Source organism: Vitis vinifera, chromosome 1 (assembly GCF_030704535.1).
Source record: "Vitis vinifera cultivar Pinot Noir 40024 chromosome 1, ASM3070453v1".
NCBI classification, from domain to species: Eukaryota; Viridiplantae; Streptophyta; class Magnoliopsida; order Vitales; family Vitaceae; genus Vitis; species Vitis vinifera.
In genome coordinates this window covers 24,839,891-24,858,205 of record NC_081805.1, presented here as the reverse complement: position 1 = coordinate 24,858,205, position 18,315 = coordinate 24,839,891, and the positions used below count along the sequence as shown (strand labels likewise).

Here is an 18,315-nt window from a genome sequence, read left to right as displayed (position 1 = left end):
GAGTTCAAAATTGAAACCCTTTGATAAGACACATGCTAAACAACCCCCTTGATAAGACCGATGATGGTTGAACATTGGTATAAACTTCACTATGAGTAATACTCGAGATGGAGATAAGCATGTTGCATGGAATAGATCAAACACAAAGGTGTACCTCTAAATGGTTAAACCCTACAACGAATAGAATATGAATGTCCAGACACTTAATTGGTTTTCAGATGAGATGACTAACTCATTGCAAATATTATTTCATAATGTTTCCAACATAGCTAAAAGACAATGATGCTCTCTCCTCACGCTAACAGCATCAACCGCAACATCTTATGTCATTGGCTTGGGTTAAAAAAAAAAGAACCAAAGAAAGAAACAAAGAAAAATGAACTTAACCATAAACCAGTCTTCTGATATTGCTAATCATATAAAGACTAGCCCAGGCATTCATAGTAGTAAATTGATGTTTCACCAAATATTCATCAGATAGTCACAAACAAGTAACTGAATCCAATTGAATGTTTCCGAAGGCAATCTCTTAGAAAAAGTAGCAATAACTACAAACTCTCATTATGCTAGACCTACCAACATATATAAGTCTATTTTATTTAGAAAAGAATGGTACTGCCATCTGGTTCCGGTACCTCTAGCAACTACAAAATGGACTCTCTTCAAACGTTTAGTTTCAAATTAAGTAGTGGCTTGCTTCAAATATGCAATCAAGTCGGCTCGTTCCTGAGGCTTCTTTAGTCCAGGGAACACCATCTTTGTTCCAGGAATGTACTGCATAAAACAAATTTTACAAAGTTATTAGTTACAGAAAACAATGAAAAGGAAGTAACCTGAAAAAGACAAATTCTAGCTTTGTAAAAAGATTTCTTATCTTTCGTTTGTGTTGTATCCACTATAGTTTGTAGTTACCATATTCAATGCAGAGTTATCTTATTTCTGATCATTATACAAATGCCTTCTGGGATAATTGGATGATTGAACAGGAAGTCATGTTACATCATTTAATAAATGTCATAAAAAATTCAAAAAAAAAAAAAACAAAACAAAAACAAAAAAAAAATTAAACCCTATAAAGGATATACATTTGCATGGAGAATAAATATCTAATCCAATAAATTTTCATAAAAACTATTTTTACTTTTCACAAAATTTTTAATGGTGGCCTCTTAGGATTTTCTTTGAAGTTGTTTCTGGATGGGAATGGGTCTAGATATAATTGAAAGAAAAACAAAAGAATTAAAAGAAAAAAAAAATGAGAAGTGAGATTTTCAATATTTACTAATATAACCATGATAGATTTATAAATGAAATTACATTGACTTGTAAATTATTTGTCAAGATAGCTTTTACCAACCTTTACATAAGAATATTTTAACTATACATATTGACTTATAATTTTTCTATCAAGATTGTATTACTATAAATTAAAGAAAATTTTACCAAATTCCATATATGTCATTATTGCCTTTATTTAGCTACCTTGACATACAAATATATTAATTTTATATTGACTTATAAATTCTCTGTCAAGGTTGCATCGTCATAAGTCATGGAATAATCACTGGAATTCATATATGTCATTATTCCTTTTAACTAAGTTTTATATGTCATAGTTGCCCATTTAAATAAAAAATATTGACATATACTACTTTAAGTAAAGATAATATATGTCAACAATGACCATTTTTCTTGCAGTGTTGCTAACTTGGGAAAATATTTCAATATTGTTTTAGCAATCCTATTCATATTGATGCTATGTGCTTTATTGGTTATATTTGTATGCATCATTTTTAGTAATAATGTTTTGTCAAATTGCTAAATGTTCTTTATGCTATTTATGTTTGATTATATCATTTTGAGCATCTTTAATATATTCCTTGAAGTTTTTAAACTTGAAAATTTTCTAAATTCAAAGGAGCATACATTGAGGGGGAGCTTTTTAGCAACCTTGGTTTTGTCATCATAAAAAAGGGGGAGATTGTGAAACCAAGGTTTGGTTAATCTTGATTTTGATGATAACAAAACAAGGTTTAGAACTAATGATCATATTTCAAGTGTGATTAGGCAAGATGATTTCCAAAGTGGCAATCACAAAGACAAATCAAGTCAATGAGAAATCATGAAGAAGAAGACCACCTCAAAGAGAAGAGTTTTTCAAGACCAAAGCTTCTTAAGATCTCTTTGTAAGGTTGTTGGTGCACTAGGACTTTCATGCATTTCATTCTTTATTTATGCACCAAAATCATCCAAGAGTAATATTGTTTTAAATATCTTTAAAATTAGATGATTTCATGTTTTCAACTAAAAATCTTGTGTTAAATAATTTTCAAACTTGTGTTAAAAGGTTTTAAGTTGAAAAAGGTTGGGTGTTGAGCCAAAAAATGGCTCAACCGGTTCAACCAGTCGAGGAATCGGTCAATCGGTTATGCTCGTCCGGTCGAGTACCGGTCGAGGGAAGCCAAAAGTTTCTCTCTCTCCCAGTGGCCTTCTCTTCCCGGTCGAGGTAACTCTCTTCCTGGTCAAGGTCCGGCTGAGGCCCAACGGTCACCTACCAAGCATTTAATGCTAACGGCTAGTCAACCGGTCGACCCATAGCTCGACCGGACGAACCCCCAAATGGTTAGTTTGGATTTTCTCTTCTATAAAAAGGCTTCAATCTTCATTGTTTCAAGAGCTTAATCTTCCCAAATCATTCTTGATTATATTTGAGCCTTGGAAGAGTGTTTTTTAGTGCACCATTGTTTCATAACTTGCATATCTTTAGTGCACCATTCAATCCTAGTTTTTCTTGTATCTTTGAGCCTAAAGTTCTATTACTAGGATTTTTGTGAGATCATTATTTGTATATTTTTGTGAGGAATTTTCTCAAGTGAGGGGTATCACTTGAGAGGTTATTCAAGAGAGGGATATCTCTTGAAGAAGTGTAAAGGGTGTTTGGAGCCAAAAGTCCAAGAGGGTGAATTGGAACCATAATCCAATTGTAAAGAGATTGGAAGCTTGGTTGAAGCTTCAAGATAGTGGAACCCTCACTCGGTTAGGAGGTTGAGGAGAGTGGACGTAGGCAAGGAAGTGCTGAACCACTATAAACTCTCGTGTTTGCACTCTTTCTTCCCTAAATCTTTTAAATTATATGCAATTGTGTTTATTTTGTTTATTATATATTTGCATATAATTGTCTCTTATTTTTGTATAATTTAAATTTGTGAAAAAGAGACCATCACCCTATTTACCCCCCCACCCCCCTCTAGGGTGATTACTATAGTTTGGATTAACCTCAAATTCCTAACAATACTTAAGGTGGAGTAGGAAGTTTCATTTTGCTTCCTTCAAGTAATTATACTTCGTACACAATCCATGTTAGACTTAATAAATGATCCACATGAGAAATTTTTTGCAAGACTCTATTTTTTTTTTTTAAAGATAAAATACATGCATCATACTTAAAATATTATTTAAATTTATTTTTATTTTCACCATAACACTTAACATGGAGTAAGAAGTTTCATGTAGCTTTCTTCAATTAATTATTCTCATGTTTTTAAAAATCGATCCGGACTGGTTGGTCTAATCAGTTCGATTGCCAGTCAATAACGATTTTGGTTCGATTTGGTCTATTAGGTTGGAAGGTAGTCGAATCAGAATTGGATCGATTGAACTGACAGTTTGACTGACGAACTGGACAAACCAAACGATTCCCTCTAAATCATCCGGTTCAATCATTTTTTTTCTCCCTAACAACCCCTCCCGCACGGCTGCCCTAGCTACTACTTCCTATTATCATCGACATCGAGTTGCTGTCATCGGCCACTGGTCAGTTAGACGTTGCTCCCTCAGTGGCAAAACCCCCTATCCTCTCGCGGCAGAAACCCTTCCCCACTAGAAGTCCCACCCCCATATGAAAACCATCTCCTCCCAATCCTTCCTTCTTCCCATTTTGGGCTACCATTTCTTCCCTTCCTTTCTAGATTTATTTATTTTTATTTTTACCTCATCTAATTATTATTTATTTTCTTTTATATTTATTATTTTTTTACTTTATGATTTTTAAAACTTATGATTTTAATTTAAATTAATCAAAACATCACAATTTTAAATAAATTATGATTTTAAAATAAGTTTTGATTTAAAAATTAATTTCAAATTTTCAAAATTAAAATTAAAATTATGATTTTAATTTAAATTTCTAATTTGAAACTAATTTTTTGATTTTCAAATAAAATTTTAATTTTAAAATAATATATAAATTTTTATTTTTATTTTTATAATTATTTTAAATTTTAATAATTTATAAATTATATATTTATGACATCATCGGTTCGACCGTCGGTTTGACTAGTGAACCATGCATCGATAACTTTTCCAGTTCAATGATCGATCCGATTTTGAAAATATTGATTTTTCTTACTACACGATCCATATTAAACCATGTAAATGGTCCACATGAGAAAATTTTGGCAAAAGTCAAAAAATGTTTTTTTTTTAATACATACATCATACATTAAAATATTATTTAAAATTTTATTTTATTTTCACCATATATAATACTTAAAATAGGAAGTTTCATGTACCTTCCTTCAATTAATTATTCTTCCTACATGATCCATATTAGACTTAGTAAACGACATGAGAAATTTTGGCAAAAGTGAGAAATTTTGGCAAAAGTCAAAAAATGTTTTTGTTTTTCTATTTTTAATACATGCATCATACATTAAATATTATTTAAATTTCTATTTTATTTTCACCATATATAATACTTAACATGGAGTAGAAAGTTTCATGTACCTTCCTTCAATTAATTATTCTTCCTACACTATCCATATTAGACTTAGTTAACGGTCCACAAGAGAAAATTTTGGCAAGAGTCAAAAGATGTTTTTTTTCTTTTTCATACATGCATACATCATATGTTAAAGCATTATTTAAAATTCTATTTTATTTTCACCATATATAATGCTTAACATGGAGTAGGAAGTTTCATGTCCTTATCTTCAACATGATCCATATTAGACTTAGTAAATAGTTCGTATGAGAAAATTTTGGCAAGAGTCAAAAAATGTTTTATTTAATAAAATAGATCAATAAAACACTAGTATTGGCCTAACATATTTTCTAAATCAATCTATTAGATCAATAAAATAGAGAAAAATTTATTCTTTGTTTAGATTATCGTGCATCATATATTTTTCAAAATTAAAAATGTATTAACATTGAGAAGGATTGAAACTGAATCCAATGTAAATAGAATTAGCGTGCCAAATGCTCATTGATTAATATAATTTAAGGATTAGCATGATAGAAAAAATGAAACGATTTCTCAAAAAAAAAAAAAATCACATTTTTGAAAGAGAAAAAAAAAACAGTGAAAACATATCACTTTCAAGTTTTAAGGTGATCATATTTTAAAAAATTTGTGATGATGGTGGCTCATTCAAGAAATATTTTTAAAAGATAATACTCCACTTACATAGCATAGAGCTTTAGACACTTGAATCATATAATATGCCATTACTTTGTGGGTATTTTTGGGCATAAATTATGCTTTTATTGCCGTCTAGATTCTTTAATAATACATGTTTCAATAGCCATAAGATGTTATGAAGAAAGAGAAGGATAAAATTATGGTCAGAAGTGAGACCTGAATGGATTCCTCCTTTCAGCCTCTTGTATATCCGTATTTCCAACTGCTATGTATCTCCCAAGTTCCCCAACTGGCTTAGAACTCAAAAAAGACTTAACACAATAGTTCTTAAAAATGTGGGGATTTCAGATACAATACCAGAATGGCTTTGGAAACTAGATTTTTCATGGTTAGATCTTTCTAAAAACCAATTGTATGGAAAGCTTCCCAACTCATTATCCTTTAGCCCAGGAGCAGTCGTGGTGGATTTAAGCTTCAACCGCTTGGTGGGCCGATTCCCACTTTGGTTTAATGTGATAGAGCTCTTTCTGGGAAACAATTTATTTTCTGGTCCAATTCCCTTGAACATCGGGGAATTATCGAGTTTGGAAATCCTTGATATTTCTGGTAACTTGTTAAATGGCAGCATCCCTTCATCAATTAGTAAACTAAAGGATTTGAACGAAATTGATCTCTCAAACAATCATTTATCTGGAAAGATTCCAAAGAATTGGAATGATTTGCACCATCTTGACACCATAGATCTATCTAAGAACAAACTGTCAGGTGGGATTCCAAGTTCGATGTGTTCAATATCTTTATTTAACTTGATATTGGGCGACAACAATCTTTCTGGGAAACTCTCTCAAAGCTTACAAAACTACACAGAGCTGCACTCCCTTGATCTTGGAAATAACAGGTTTTCGGGCGAGATACCCAAATGGATTGGAGAAAAAATGTCATCATTGAGGCAACTTCGTTTACGAGGCAACATGTTGACAGGAGATATTCCTGAACAACTGTGTGGGCTTTCTTATCTCCACATTTTGGATCTTGCGCTTAACAATTTATCAGGATCCATCCCACAATGCTTAGGCAATTTGACTGCTTTACATTCTGTGACCTTATTAAACATAGAATCTGATGACAACATCGGGGGGCGTGGCTCTTATTCAGGGCGCATGGAGCTAGTTGTGAAGGGACAATATATGGAATTTGATAGCATACTGCCAATTGTGAATTTGATTGATCTTTCTAGCAATAACATTTGGGGAGAGATCCCAGAAGAGATCACAAATCTCCCGACCCTGGGTACCTTGAATTTGTCCCAAAACCAATTGATTGGAAAGATACCTGAGAGGATCGGAGCTATGCAAGGGCTAGAAACTCTTGACCTCTCATGCAACCGCCTTTCAGGCTCAATTCCTCCGAGCATGTCTTCTCTAACCTTATTGAACCATTTGAACCTATCGCATAACCTCCTATCAGGACCAATTCCAACAACCAACCAGTTCTGGACATTCAACGATCCGTCCATTTATGAGGCGAACCTGGGACTTTGTGGGCCTCCATTGTCAACCAACTGCTCCACTTTAAATGATCAAGATCACAAAGATGAGGAGAAAGATGAAGATGAAGATGAATGGGACCTGTCATGGTTCTTCATAAGCATGGGATTGGGCTTTCCGGTGGGATTTTGGGTTGTATGTGGCAGTTTGGCTCTAAAGCAGTCTTGGAGGCAGGCTTATTTCCGGTTCATTGATGAAACCAGAGATAGGCTATATGTCTTCACTGCAGTGAATGTGGCTCGTCTGAAAAGGAAGATGGAAACAGATGGAGTTCATGGCTGAAAAGGTGACATATCTTACATCACTTCCGATTCCTTTTCCTTTATTTTCTTCCTTGTTTATTTATTTATTTCATTGTATTTTTGGTGTGTTATGATTATCATCACAATGAATTTAGCTATTTTGCAGAGGGTGATGTGGTTTCAAAATAACAAACATCATGCAAAAAGAAGGTAAGATGAATTTCATTGCAATGTAATGTAAGGCCATCCCTGTTTACGTACATATTTGTTAGCTATTAATCTTTTTATGCTTATATTTTATTATATGATTTCTTAACTTCTTGATTTGAAAATAATGATTTAAATTTACAAAAAAAAAAATTGAATTGTTGTCTTGTTGGACTTAGATTTTACTATAAGTATATTGCTTTAAATGTTCAAATCATGTTATAGAGGCATATTTTTAGACCCTTCAACTATGCATATGAATATAAGTTGTTTCTCTTCCCTTACTACAATTAAGTTCCTAAATTCAATGCATAGGGTAATCAATTTCTTAGGTTGAGTCATTAGAAAGAGGATTGAGGGAGTTTATAATTGGGTCCAACTTTTTGAAGTTGCAGAATCTGATTTTCATAGGGAAGGTTAACATGCATGTAATTTTTTCCAAGGTTGAATCCCAAAAAACTATACAAGCAAGCATCTAAGATTATAAATTGTTATAGGTTGTTAGTTGACACTCTAAATTTATTGACAAATATACTCACTTGAGTATGGTTAATACCACAAGTATGAAAACTATAGAAATTTAAATAGCCTCTATAACCATGTTTGTTAATTAATTAATTATATATAATAATAATAATAATAATAATAATAATAATAATTGAAATAATAATATTGAACATGTTTATATTCCTTGATGAAAATCTAAATGTTGCTTAAATTGGAGCTAATTATGTGTTTTTACTTGTTTCAGATTGAATACAATGATGAATTCTCAGTGGTAGTAAAGATTTCTTTTGGTGTTAGTGTTTGAGAACTCTATCTTTGAAATGTTGGCAAACAATTATTTTTTTTTAGGTAGGTTTGTTATTTGTAAATTATCATTTAAGTGAGAAAAGTTGTAATATTAAGTTGGATATTCGGCCTACTTTTGATATTTTAGAATCATCTATGCCTTAAAATTGTCCTTCCAACTTTTATATTTATGTTAATTTGATAGTTGATTATCACTAAGTACCATTCAGAAATTTTGTCCATTATTGATTTAAATATATTTTTGGTATAAGCTTCAAGTGATTGAGCTAATTGTACACTATTGAAAAATATGGCAAACCTAATTACTAACATTAGTATTCATCACCTCTAGTTGTAAAATATTAGCCAAATAATGTTTTTTCTCTTCATTTTGTTTAGCCAAATATGGCTTAACAACATTGGTATAATATAAAAACATCGCTCTAAAATAAACTTACTGTAAATATAAGGAATGTTTTATTGTAAATATAACATTGGTATATATTTTCTATTACATATATAAAACTTCTGTTGAAGCAACAGAATTTTAGTTTCCAATATTGCATAATCCAAATATATATATATATATACTGCATAATCCAATATTAATAATCCCTAATACAAACCTCAGCTGCCAAAGATCAAGGAAAAAAAAAAGAAATCTCCTCCAATACTAAGTTCTAACTAAAATTCAATCTTCAAAGACTGATTTGCTGCCTTAGCCTTTGAACTCGCTAAATACCAATGATAAATTGCATTAAACTCAAACAAAGTTTGGTTTCTTTCTTGGGTTTCAATTTCCAAGTCCTTATCCTTTTACCATCTTTTCTTAACAAAGTTCCTTGTTTCTATCAAAAAGAGAGAAGATCAAAGTTGAGACAAATTTAGCCTCAAAGCATAAAAGAGTGAAAAACTATGCCTAATTAATCAAAAGCCATGTTTCCATTTCACATAGTTAGAACTCCACAACAATCAACCAAAAGCAGAAAATTCCACTACCTTGTCCCTTCCAAGGGCTGCATGGTGTTGTAAGCCATTGCATGAGTCATCCTTGAAAAAGATAGAACAATACAATCTTAGATTAAGTTTTGGATAGACAAATGAACTGAATCAAAGCATTTAATATGAAAACAAAAGTAAATTTAGCAAAATGTTTGTTATCCTCTCAAGCGTACTACAGTAGGATAGCGCAAACATAAGATAAGGCTGTGAAAGAAGTGGTAGATCCATTATTTCTATTCCTAATGATGGGGCAACAAATGGGGTACTCTAAAGGGTATGTACGATCATGTGACTGTCATTTTCCATGTGTAAATGAAGAAGAGCTATATAGTTAGCTAGAAGAGTTTATACAGAATACATAGGGCAACAAATGATTTGCCTATGCATAGAACATAATTCCAATAAAAGCTAGTTTTGAGATTTCTTTTTTATTGTGGGGTTGGGTGGAGTAGGGAGGAGGTGGGATTAATTTGATTTCACTCGGTAAACATTTCTCAGTTTGAATGTGACCATGCTAAGAATGATATACCTGGTAGACAAGCATGTGTGAAATAGTAGTCTTTGAAGGGCAGCTTCTTAATGCTTCTGAGAGATTAATACATGAGCATTGGAAAGGATCCTAGGCAAACAAGCACCAACGTCTTCCTTCTAGAGGTCTGTCTGCAGAATCAAAGATATCTTCCAAATGATTCTCAGTAAATGCTACACAACCCTCATACGATAACTTGTCTACTCCACCAGCATATAAATTTGCTAAATGTATCTTCAACCAATGTAAGCCCGACTTCCCAAGAAGGTGTTCCTCTGCCAACTCTAGGATAGCTCTTTAATCAAATAAACCCTATCCTCAGAATCCAGCCATAGCCTAACAATAACAGATTTCCATAAAAACATTTTTTTTTTTTTTTTTAAAAAAACATAGACTAATTATAATCAAAATCAAAGCATCACAAAACAAAAACCTAAATTAACCAAACCATAAGCACTATTACAGCTAAGAAACTAAAATCAATTCACAATACAAAACAGTGCAAGAACTCACCGGCTGGCAACATAAATCGATGCCATGGTGGCGAACATGGCTAGCATGAGAATCGAAACTTGAGATCTGAAAGTCGAACCAGATAACTGGTGATTCGGTCCCCGACTATGCATTTCATTATTGTGAAGCAAAGAAGACAACAATCTTTAGAGACCTTTCATCAATGGTTGGCCAACTGGGTTGAATTTCGGGTCATTGTTTCTCTTTGACCAGATTTTGGCCCCGAATTTGAAATACACAAGAGTATTTCAGAGAACAAAAGAGAGAATCAGAGCTGGTTGTTGATCTAGGCCTCGTCAGTGATGAGGATGTCAATGATGGCAGTAATGTAGTTGGAGAAACAATTCTTTTTGACTAAAAGGAACAATCACTAGATAAACAGAAGGGTTTTATGACTTTGAGAGCCCAAAATCTCTTAGGATCTTACCATAATACCGAGCAGACATTGAAAAGAGGTTACCAATCCGTGTCATGGCGACCACTTGGTAATCTCATATCTTTTTTATTCATACCTTTATAACTGATCTTATTCTTTTGTATCTTTATCTAATAATCTAAATTAATTTCACCAAAATCAACAATCAAGATGGGAAGTCAATAGTTACCAATTCAATACCTTAATATTTTCCAATCTTTTAACATAGTGACCACTTACCTCATTACGGTTAGCCTAACATAATTGGGTAATGAACTATAAAAGTCCAACTGACTCGAATAGAGAGACTAAGCTTCATCAATCATATTCTCTTGCCCATATTCCCTTATTCGTTTTTGCATCTACTCTTAGCATTTCCCTTTTTTGTTATCCATTGACTTGACCATAGGAGATGTGTTGGATGACCACCCAACCATCTTGTGTCGCAAGTTTGGCAAATTGGTTTGCGAAGTAGTTCGTGAAGGCATCAATAGGCGAGAGCTTTTTAGATAAGCTCAAAATCTTCTACACCAATAGGTATATAACAGTTGCTAAGACTATTTTAACTCTTAAGATAAAATATATGTGAATTATGTTCTCACGGAATTTCTATTATTCTATAACCAATAATTTTTGGGTCATATATAGGCATATGTACTTCCCAAATCCACATTTATATTACTAGGAAAGATAACATTGAAGGAAAATAAAGTAAAAAAAAATTAAAATAAAGGAACTAAAAAAGATCAACCTCCGCAAATTTTAATAATTTTTTTTTACATTAATAAAGAGGAATCAAGAGTTTGAAAATATATAAATTTTCAAAGAAAACTTTTTACTATTTCATGATTGGTCAGTTAACTTTAAAGAGAGAATAAAATGTAACCATATGCTAGAATTATATGTTCTACTGGACTAGCATAATCAACTAAATTCACCTGTTTATGGAATATATATGGTAAACTATATTGGTTGTACATGGTATTGTTTTGGGCCATGATGGGATGGACATGATTTAATGTCTTGTGGAGAGGCCCATAGCTTCACCTTGCTCATAAATGTTTTAGTTGAGCCATTGAGATGAATTATGGGCCTTTAGTCCATAATTTTATCATGGAAAAAATGAAATAAAATAAGATATAGCTAAAATTTAGGTAGTGAAAAATGAAGTATTTTAAAATTATTTAATTTTTATATTGAAGTATTTTTTTTTTACTTTTTCCTTTTCTTTTTTTTTTTTACATTTTCTTTTGATTTTCTAGGAAATAAACATTTCACTTGTCTTAACAAGAAAAAATAAAAATTCAAAGGGTTAATTAACTTTAGACCATAAAGTAAATAAATTCCAGATTTAATCAATTTTCTTTTAACAAAATAAATTTGATTACTCCACAAAAGTCAAATTACTGTTAAATATTTCGATTAGGTTACAAAAGTCAAATATATATTATATTAATATTTTTAAAATAAACAATTGAATAAATATGAAATATTACCTAGGTGTGGTTCACTAGTCTGTCTAGTCAATACAATGGTTCAATTATAATCAACTTGTGATATCTGTATAAATAAAATTAGAAAATCATAATATATTTATATAGATTTTAATATTTCTAATTTTATTAAATAATTATATTATATTATTTGATTATTAAAAAATATGTTACATATGAAAAAATAAAATTTTATTGGTTGATTTTATCTACTTCCAATGGCTATTTATTATATTGATCGATTTACTATCTTAGTGTATTTTTTACCTATATTATTTTCATATTTATTATCTTATGCATGAATGTATATTTATTTTAAATATCCATCTTCTTGTTAATATTGTAAATCAATGATATAACAAAAGAAGAAGTTGGTCTATTAGTATTGTTTGGACCACCGAACCCAAGTGTAAAATCACACACATGGAAAGATTTGAGTTTGAAAGTATCTTAATACACTTGCCTCAAGTATCTCTCAAATTAAAATAAAATAATGATATACATGTGGACAAGACAAAAGATGAAGACTTTTTCCTTAGATTTTTTTCTCCCTTGGACAATGACTTAAAACTTTAAAGATTTGGTAGTTGACATATGTTACAGTAAAAAGTCTCTTACACAATTTTATTTTATTTTGACAAGAACTTAACTTGGAAGGCTTTGGTAATTAATATAATTAATTATGAATCGGGCCAGCTATGATTTTAACTTGCAGCATGTCTATCCATTCAAAAACTTTGATAAATCTAAAGTCTTGTCTGCTAACTTGATGAAACACAAGATACTTTACTATCTGCTTTTGAGTCAAACAAGCAATCACATTTTCCTAGTGTTTTCATTATTATTTTTCTTGCAATGTTAGTTGAATGCGGTAGACGAGGTTGGCCCATATATGGCCGAAAGGTCTTTGCTCCTTAATTTTTTGAGCTGGTTTATATGAAGACTTACTATTAAATAAATCCAACAAAAGACTCTAATGGTATCTACCTATAAAGAAATACTGTCTTTGCTGTGATCTATCTTTGTAGAGCATTAACAATGGCGACCAGGAAAACCTTCATCCCATTTCTTGTCCTTCTTTTGCTTCCTTTATTTCTCGAATTTTTCTTACTTGAAGCCCTTGTGATCAATTCCACTGATGGTGATAGGGACGTGGTTTGCATTGAGATGGAGCGGAAAGCCCTTCTTAAATTCAAAGGTGGTCTGGAAGATCCTTCAGGTCGGCTTTCTTCTTGGGTTGGTGGAGATTGTTGCAAATGGCGAGGCGTGGATTGCAATAATGAGACAGGACATGTTATAAAGCTAGACCTCAAAAACCCTTATCAATCCGATGAAGCAGCATTTCCCTTGCGTTTAATTGGCCAGATAAGTGATTCCTTGCTTGACTTGAAATATTTGAATTACCTGGATTTGTCTAACAATGAATTGAGCGGCCTGATCCCTGATTCAATAGGAAACCTTGACCACTTAAGATATCTTGATCTTAGGGACAACTCAATCTCGGGTTCAATTCCAGCATCCATTGGAAGGCTGTTGTTGTTGGAGGAATTGGACCTCTCTCACAACGGAATGAATGGGACCATCCCAGAAAGTATAGGACAACTGAAAGAGCTCCTTAGCTTAACACTTGATTGGAATCCTTGGAAGGGGAGGGTATCCGAAATTCACTTCATGGGTCTTATAAAACTGGAATATTTCTCCTCATACTTATCACCGGCTACAAACAACTCTCTGGTTTTCGATATTACAAGTGACTGGATTCCTCCTTTCAGTCTCAAGGTTATCAGAATCGGCAACTGCATACTGTCTCAAACATTCCCTTCCTGGCTCGGAACTCAGAAGGAACTTTACCGAATAATCCTCCGTAATGTTGGGATTTCAGACACTATACCAGAATGGCTTTGGAAGTTGTCTCGACAGCTTGGGTGGTTAGATCTTTCCAGGAACCAATTGAGGGGAAAACCTCCCAGTCCCTTATCCTTCAACACATCGCATGGATGGAGTATGGCAGATTTAAGTTTCAACCGCTTAGAGGGTCCACTCCCACTTTGGTATAATTTGACGTATCTTGTTTTGGGGAACAATTTATTTTCAGGTCCAGTTCCCTCCAATATTGGGGAATTATCAAGTTTGAGAGTCCTGGTTGTTTCGGGGAACTTGTTGAATGGGACCATCCCATCATCATTAACTAACCTGAAGAATTTGAGGATTATTGATCTCTCAAATAACCATTTATCTGGAAAGATTCCCAATCATTGGAATGATATGGAAATGCTTGGCATCATTGATCTATCCAAGAACAGACTGTATGGCGAGATTCCAAGTTCCATATGTTCAATCCATGTAATTTACTTTTTGAAACTGGGCGACAACAATCTTTCTGGGGAACTCTCTCCAAGCTTACAAAACTGCAGTCTGTACTCCCTTGATCTTGGAAATAACAGGTTTTCAGGTGAGATACCCAAATGGATCGGAGAAAGAATGTCATCACTGAAGCAGCTACGCCTACGAGGCAACATGCTGACCGGAAATATTCCTGAACAACTATGTGGGCTTTCTGATCTCCGCATTTTGGACCTTGCACTTAATAATCTATCAGGATCCATCCCTCCATGCTTAGGCCATTTGAGTGCTATGAATCATGTGACCTTATTAGGTCCTTCTCCAGATTACCTATATACTGATTATTATTACTACAGGGAGGGAATGGAGCTAGTTGTGAAGGGAAAAGAAATGGAATTTGAGAGGATACTTTCAATTGTGAAGTTGATAGACCTTTCTAGGAATAACTTATCGGGAGTGATTCCACATGGGATTGCAAATCTCTCAACCTTGGGTACCTTGAATTTGTCCTGGAACCAATTGACTGGAAAGATACCCGAGGACATTGGAGCCATGCAAGGGTTAGAAACTCTGGACTTCTCGAGCAACCGCCTTTCAGGCCCAATTCCTCTGAGCATGGCTTCTATAACCTCATTGAGCCATTTGAACTTGTCGCATAACCTCCTGTCAGGACCCATTCCAACAACCAACCAGTTCCCTACATTCGATGATCCATCCATGTATGAGGGTAACCTGGGACTTTGTGGGCTTCCATTGTCAACCCAGTGCTCCACTCCTAATGAAGATCACAAAGATGAGAAGGAAGATCATGACGATGGGTGGGAAACATTATGGTTCTTCACAAGCATGGGACTGGGCTTCCCGGTGGGATTTTGGGCTGTATGTGGCACTTTGGCTCTAAAAAAGTCTTGGAGGCATGCTTATTTTCGGTTTGTTGGTGAAGCGAAAGATAGGATGTATGTCTTTATTGCAGTGAATGTGGCTCGTTTCCAAAGGAAGATGAAAAGAAATGGTGGAGCTCATGGTTGAAGAGGTGAGTTATCTTGCATATTTTCCCTTTCTTTTTCCTTGTTTATTTATTTATTTTAATTTTTTGTGTGAATTATCATCAGAATGAATTCATCTATTTTGCAGAGGGTGACGTGATTTCAAAATAACAAAATCATAAATAAAATAAAAAACAAAGGGAAGATGAATTCCAATGCATAAGGTAATGCAAACCTATCTCCATCACACATTCTATTAATCTTGTTATATATACTCAAATTTTATTAAATGATTTCTTAATCAATTCTTTAATTGGAAAAAAATGGTTTAAATTCAAAAAAATAAAAAAAAATAAAAAAATGAATTATCGTCTTGTTGAATTTAGAGTTTACGAAAATTGTAGTGCTTTAAGCATTCAAATCATATTATGAACTGAAGATAAGTTAGAAGTGAACTTGAATTCTTTTGATGAAATTAATCTTTGTTGGATGGTGTTAAAGGCCGACTAATTAGATGCTTATAACTTATATGCATGTAAACATAAGTTTTTCCTTTCTAACAACTAGATTCATTTTTTTTAACTGAGTCCTTATTTTTGTGACCATTCAATGTTATCAATAAAGAGAATGATATATTAGGATCAAAGAATGATATATGTATAAGGTAATCAATTTCTGAGTTTAAACCCTTAAACAAAGCGTCCTAGGGAATCTATAAATCTATAATTGATTCAATTCTCTAAAGTTGTAGAAAGTGATTTTTTCAATGGAGTTGTAAGGATACATATCTCCGAGATTAAATGCCAAAATACAAGCAAGTAGCTAGGACTACAATTTGCTTGGTTAGAAGTCTCTAAATTTATGGAGAGATATACTCTCATGATTACTATGACTTATACCATTAGATATAAACACTAAAGAAATCTAAAATATTTGGAATCAAGCTTGTGAATATTTTTGTTGTTAATTGAAGTCATGGACAGAGAAACTTTTGATATGCTATTAGGTTGATCATACAAAAATATATGATATTGAACATAAGCTTGTGAAATTTGAAGCTTATTACGTGTATTTACTTGTTTCAGATTGAATACAATGGAGGAATCTATATGGTGAATGAAGGTTTGATTTGGTACTAGTGTTAAAGAATTGTATGTTTGAAATATTAGTTTGTAATTATTTTTCTTTTAGATGTTCTGTTACTTATAAAGACTGTAATTATAGCGAGGAAGAAGCTCTATTGAAATATAGATAGAGATATGAGTTAATTGTAGACTAATGAAAAATATTTCATAAAGTAGGAGGCGGGGAGGAAAAGCACGATAGGAGGCATGTCTCAGGCCAGAAAGGAAGGAAAGAGAGAGGCCAGAAGCGATATAGGCTAAAGACTGAGGTCAAATCGTCTTCAGTCTATATTGTGATCCCATGCCAATTGATTTTTTTATGAGACAGGGAAGCACCAACCAAGACTCTTTATACAAGGGGCTTTGAAGAATTTCTTCAGAGGCAGCACCCATCAACTTACAAGTTACAACAAAACTTATAGATTGATCAGGACTGTAACATCATGGAGGCAGACTAATGAATACAAATTCAATCATTTTTCGTTCCTATAAAACAGTGAAACGAGGCATCTGGTTCATGGATCACTTTACAACTCTGCCCAAAGAAGGATAAATAAAGTTGAACAAGGGAATTAGAGACCCCAAATTCTTTCAGTAATGCTGATTTTGAAGCAAAACTTCACCTGAAAGCACATACAGAGCAAAGCTTGGCTTACCTTCTACAGCTACTGTGGGCAGGGCTGAGCCTCCTCTTCCTATCACTAAAGCTCAGACTCCGAACCAAACCGGGAAGGCAACGCTGTGCAGAGTGAGCGGATTTCTCTTTCTCAGGTTTGTAACCTCTATTTGGAGTTCTTTCACTACTGCAACCTCTATTTGGAAGAAAGTAAAAAAATGGTAGCCTTGGCTTTCAGCCTTCCATTTTCCATAGTACTTTCTATTCCTTGTAGGCCTTGATCGCCTTCAAATGGATCATCGTCAAAGCTCTCTTGGAAGAGCTCAATCAGTTTCTTCTTATCAGATGGGGAAGGTTCAGTCATGGAATTGGGTGTTTTGTTCATAGAAAGAGATCTATCAAGTCAAGGAGTTTCTCTGAAACTGCTTTGGTTCATTGGAGTATATATTGCCATGATAGGGTAGTGTTGAATCTGCATGAAATAGAACCAAGAAATTTTCCCATACTGCAATGCCTATTTTAGTTGTGGCCCTCAGCAAAACACACCATACTCTGAAGATAACCAGGAAAAAAATGAATTTCTTTCCATGAAAAATTCAAGTTAATCTTACCAGCACTGATGGTGAAGAAATCTTCACAATCAGATTCTAACCAGGGTTGCGAATCAAAAAATACCTCCTCTTTGCTACCTACAAAAAAAAAAAAAAAAAAAAGGTGCACTTCAATAAAAGAAAATGCCATGAAATTCCAAATAACATGACCAGAAGAGTGAGCAAATCAACATATTGAATTCTATGGAGTTATATAACAGTGAGAAAGACCATTAGATTGTCTAGTCAAGATATTGAATACTTGATAAACCATTTTTATGTAGGAAGCTAGTAACAAATGCTGTGAATTGCATAATCAAAGAATCGTAGCAGGCTTAATGTCCCAACACAAAAACAGGCCGATTTATAGTGCCTGGGATGTACCAAGGGAACCTTCAAATCAATTTCCAATATCTTATGGCCGTGTTTTCATGTCTTATAAGAATTGAATTGCACCATTTGGACTCAGAACACCGTTGAGGCTCTATAGGTTG

General features: G+C 33.3%; 2 protein-coding genes across 2 annotated transcripts; one reads left to right on the top strand and one right to left on the bottom strand.

Annotated features, from left to right (window-relative positions):
- Positions 1–13,200: 13,200 nt before the first annotated feature.
- On the top strand, positions 13,201–15,534 carry LOC100242491 (receptor-like protein 46). Its single transcript, XM_002264001.4, has one exon. The coding sequence runs from the start codon at positions 13,201–13,203 to the stop codon at positions 15,532–15,534; it is 2,334 nt and encodes a 777-aa protein (XP_002264037.2).
- A 1,518-nt stretch (positions 15,535–17,052) lies between these two features.
- Positions 17,053–17,920, bottom strand: LOC132253708 (uncharacterized). The gene is made up of 2 exons (XM_059736623.1): positions 17,490–17,920; positions 17,053–17,425 (listed from the first exon to the last, which is right to left on the bottom strand). The coding sequence occupies exons 1-2, from the start codon at positions 17,614–17,616 to the stop codon at positions 17,268–17,270; spliced, it is 285 nt and encodes a 94-aa protein (XP_059592606.1). The 5' UTR covers positions 17,617–17,920; the 3' UTR covers positions 17,053–17,267.
- Positions 17,921–18,315: the final 395 nt, after the last annotated feature.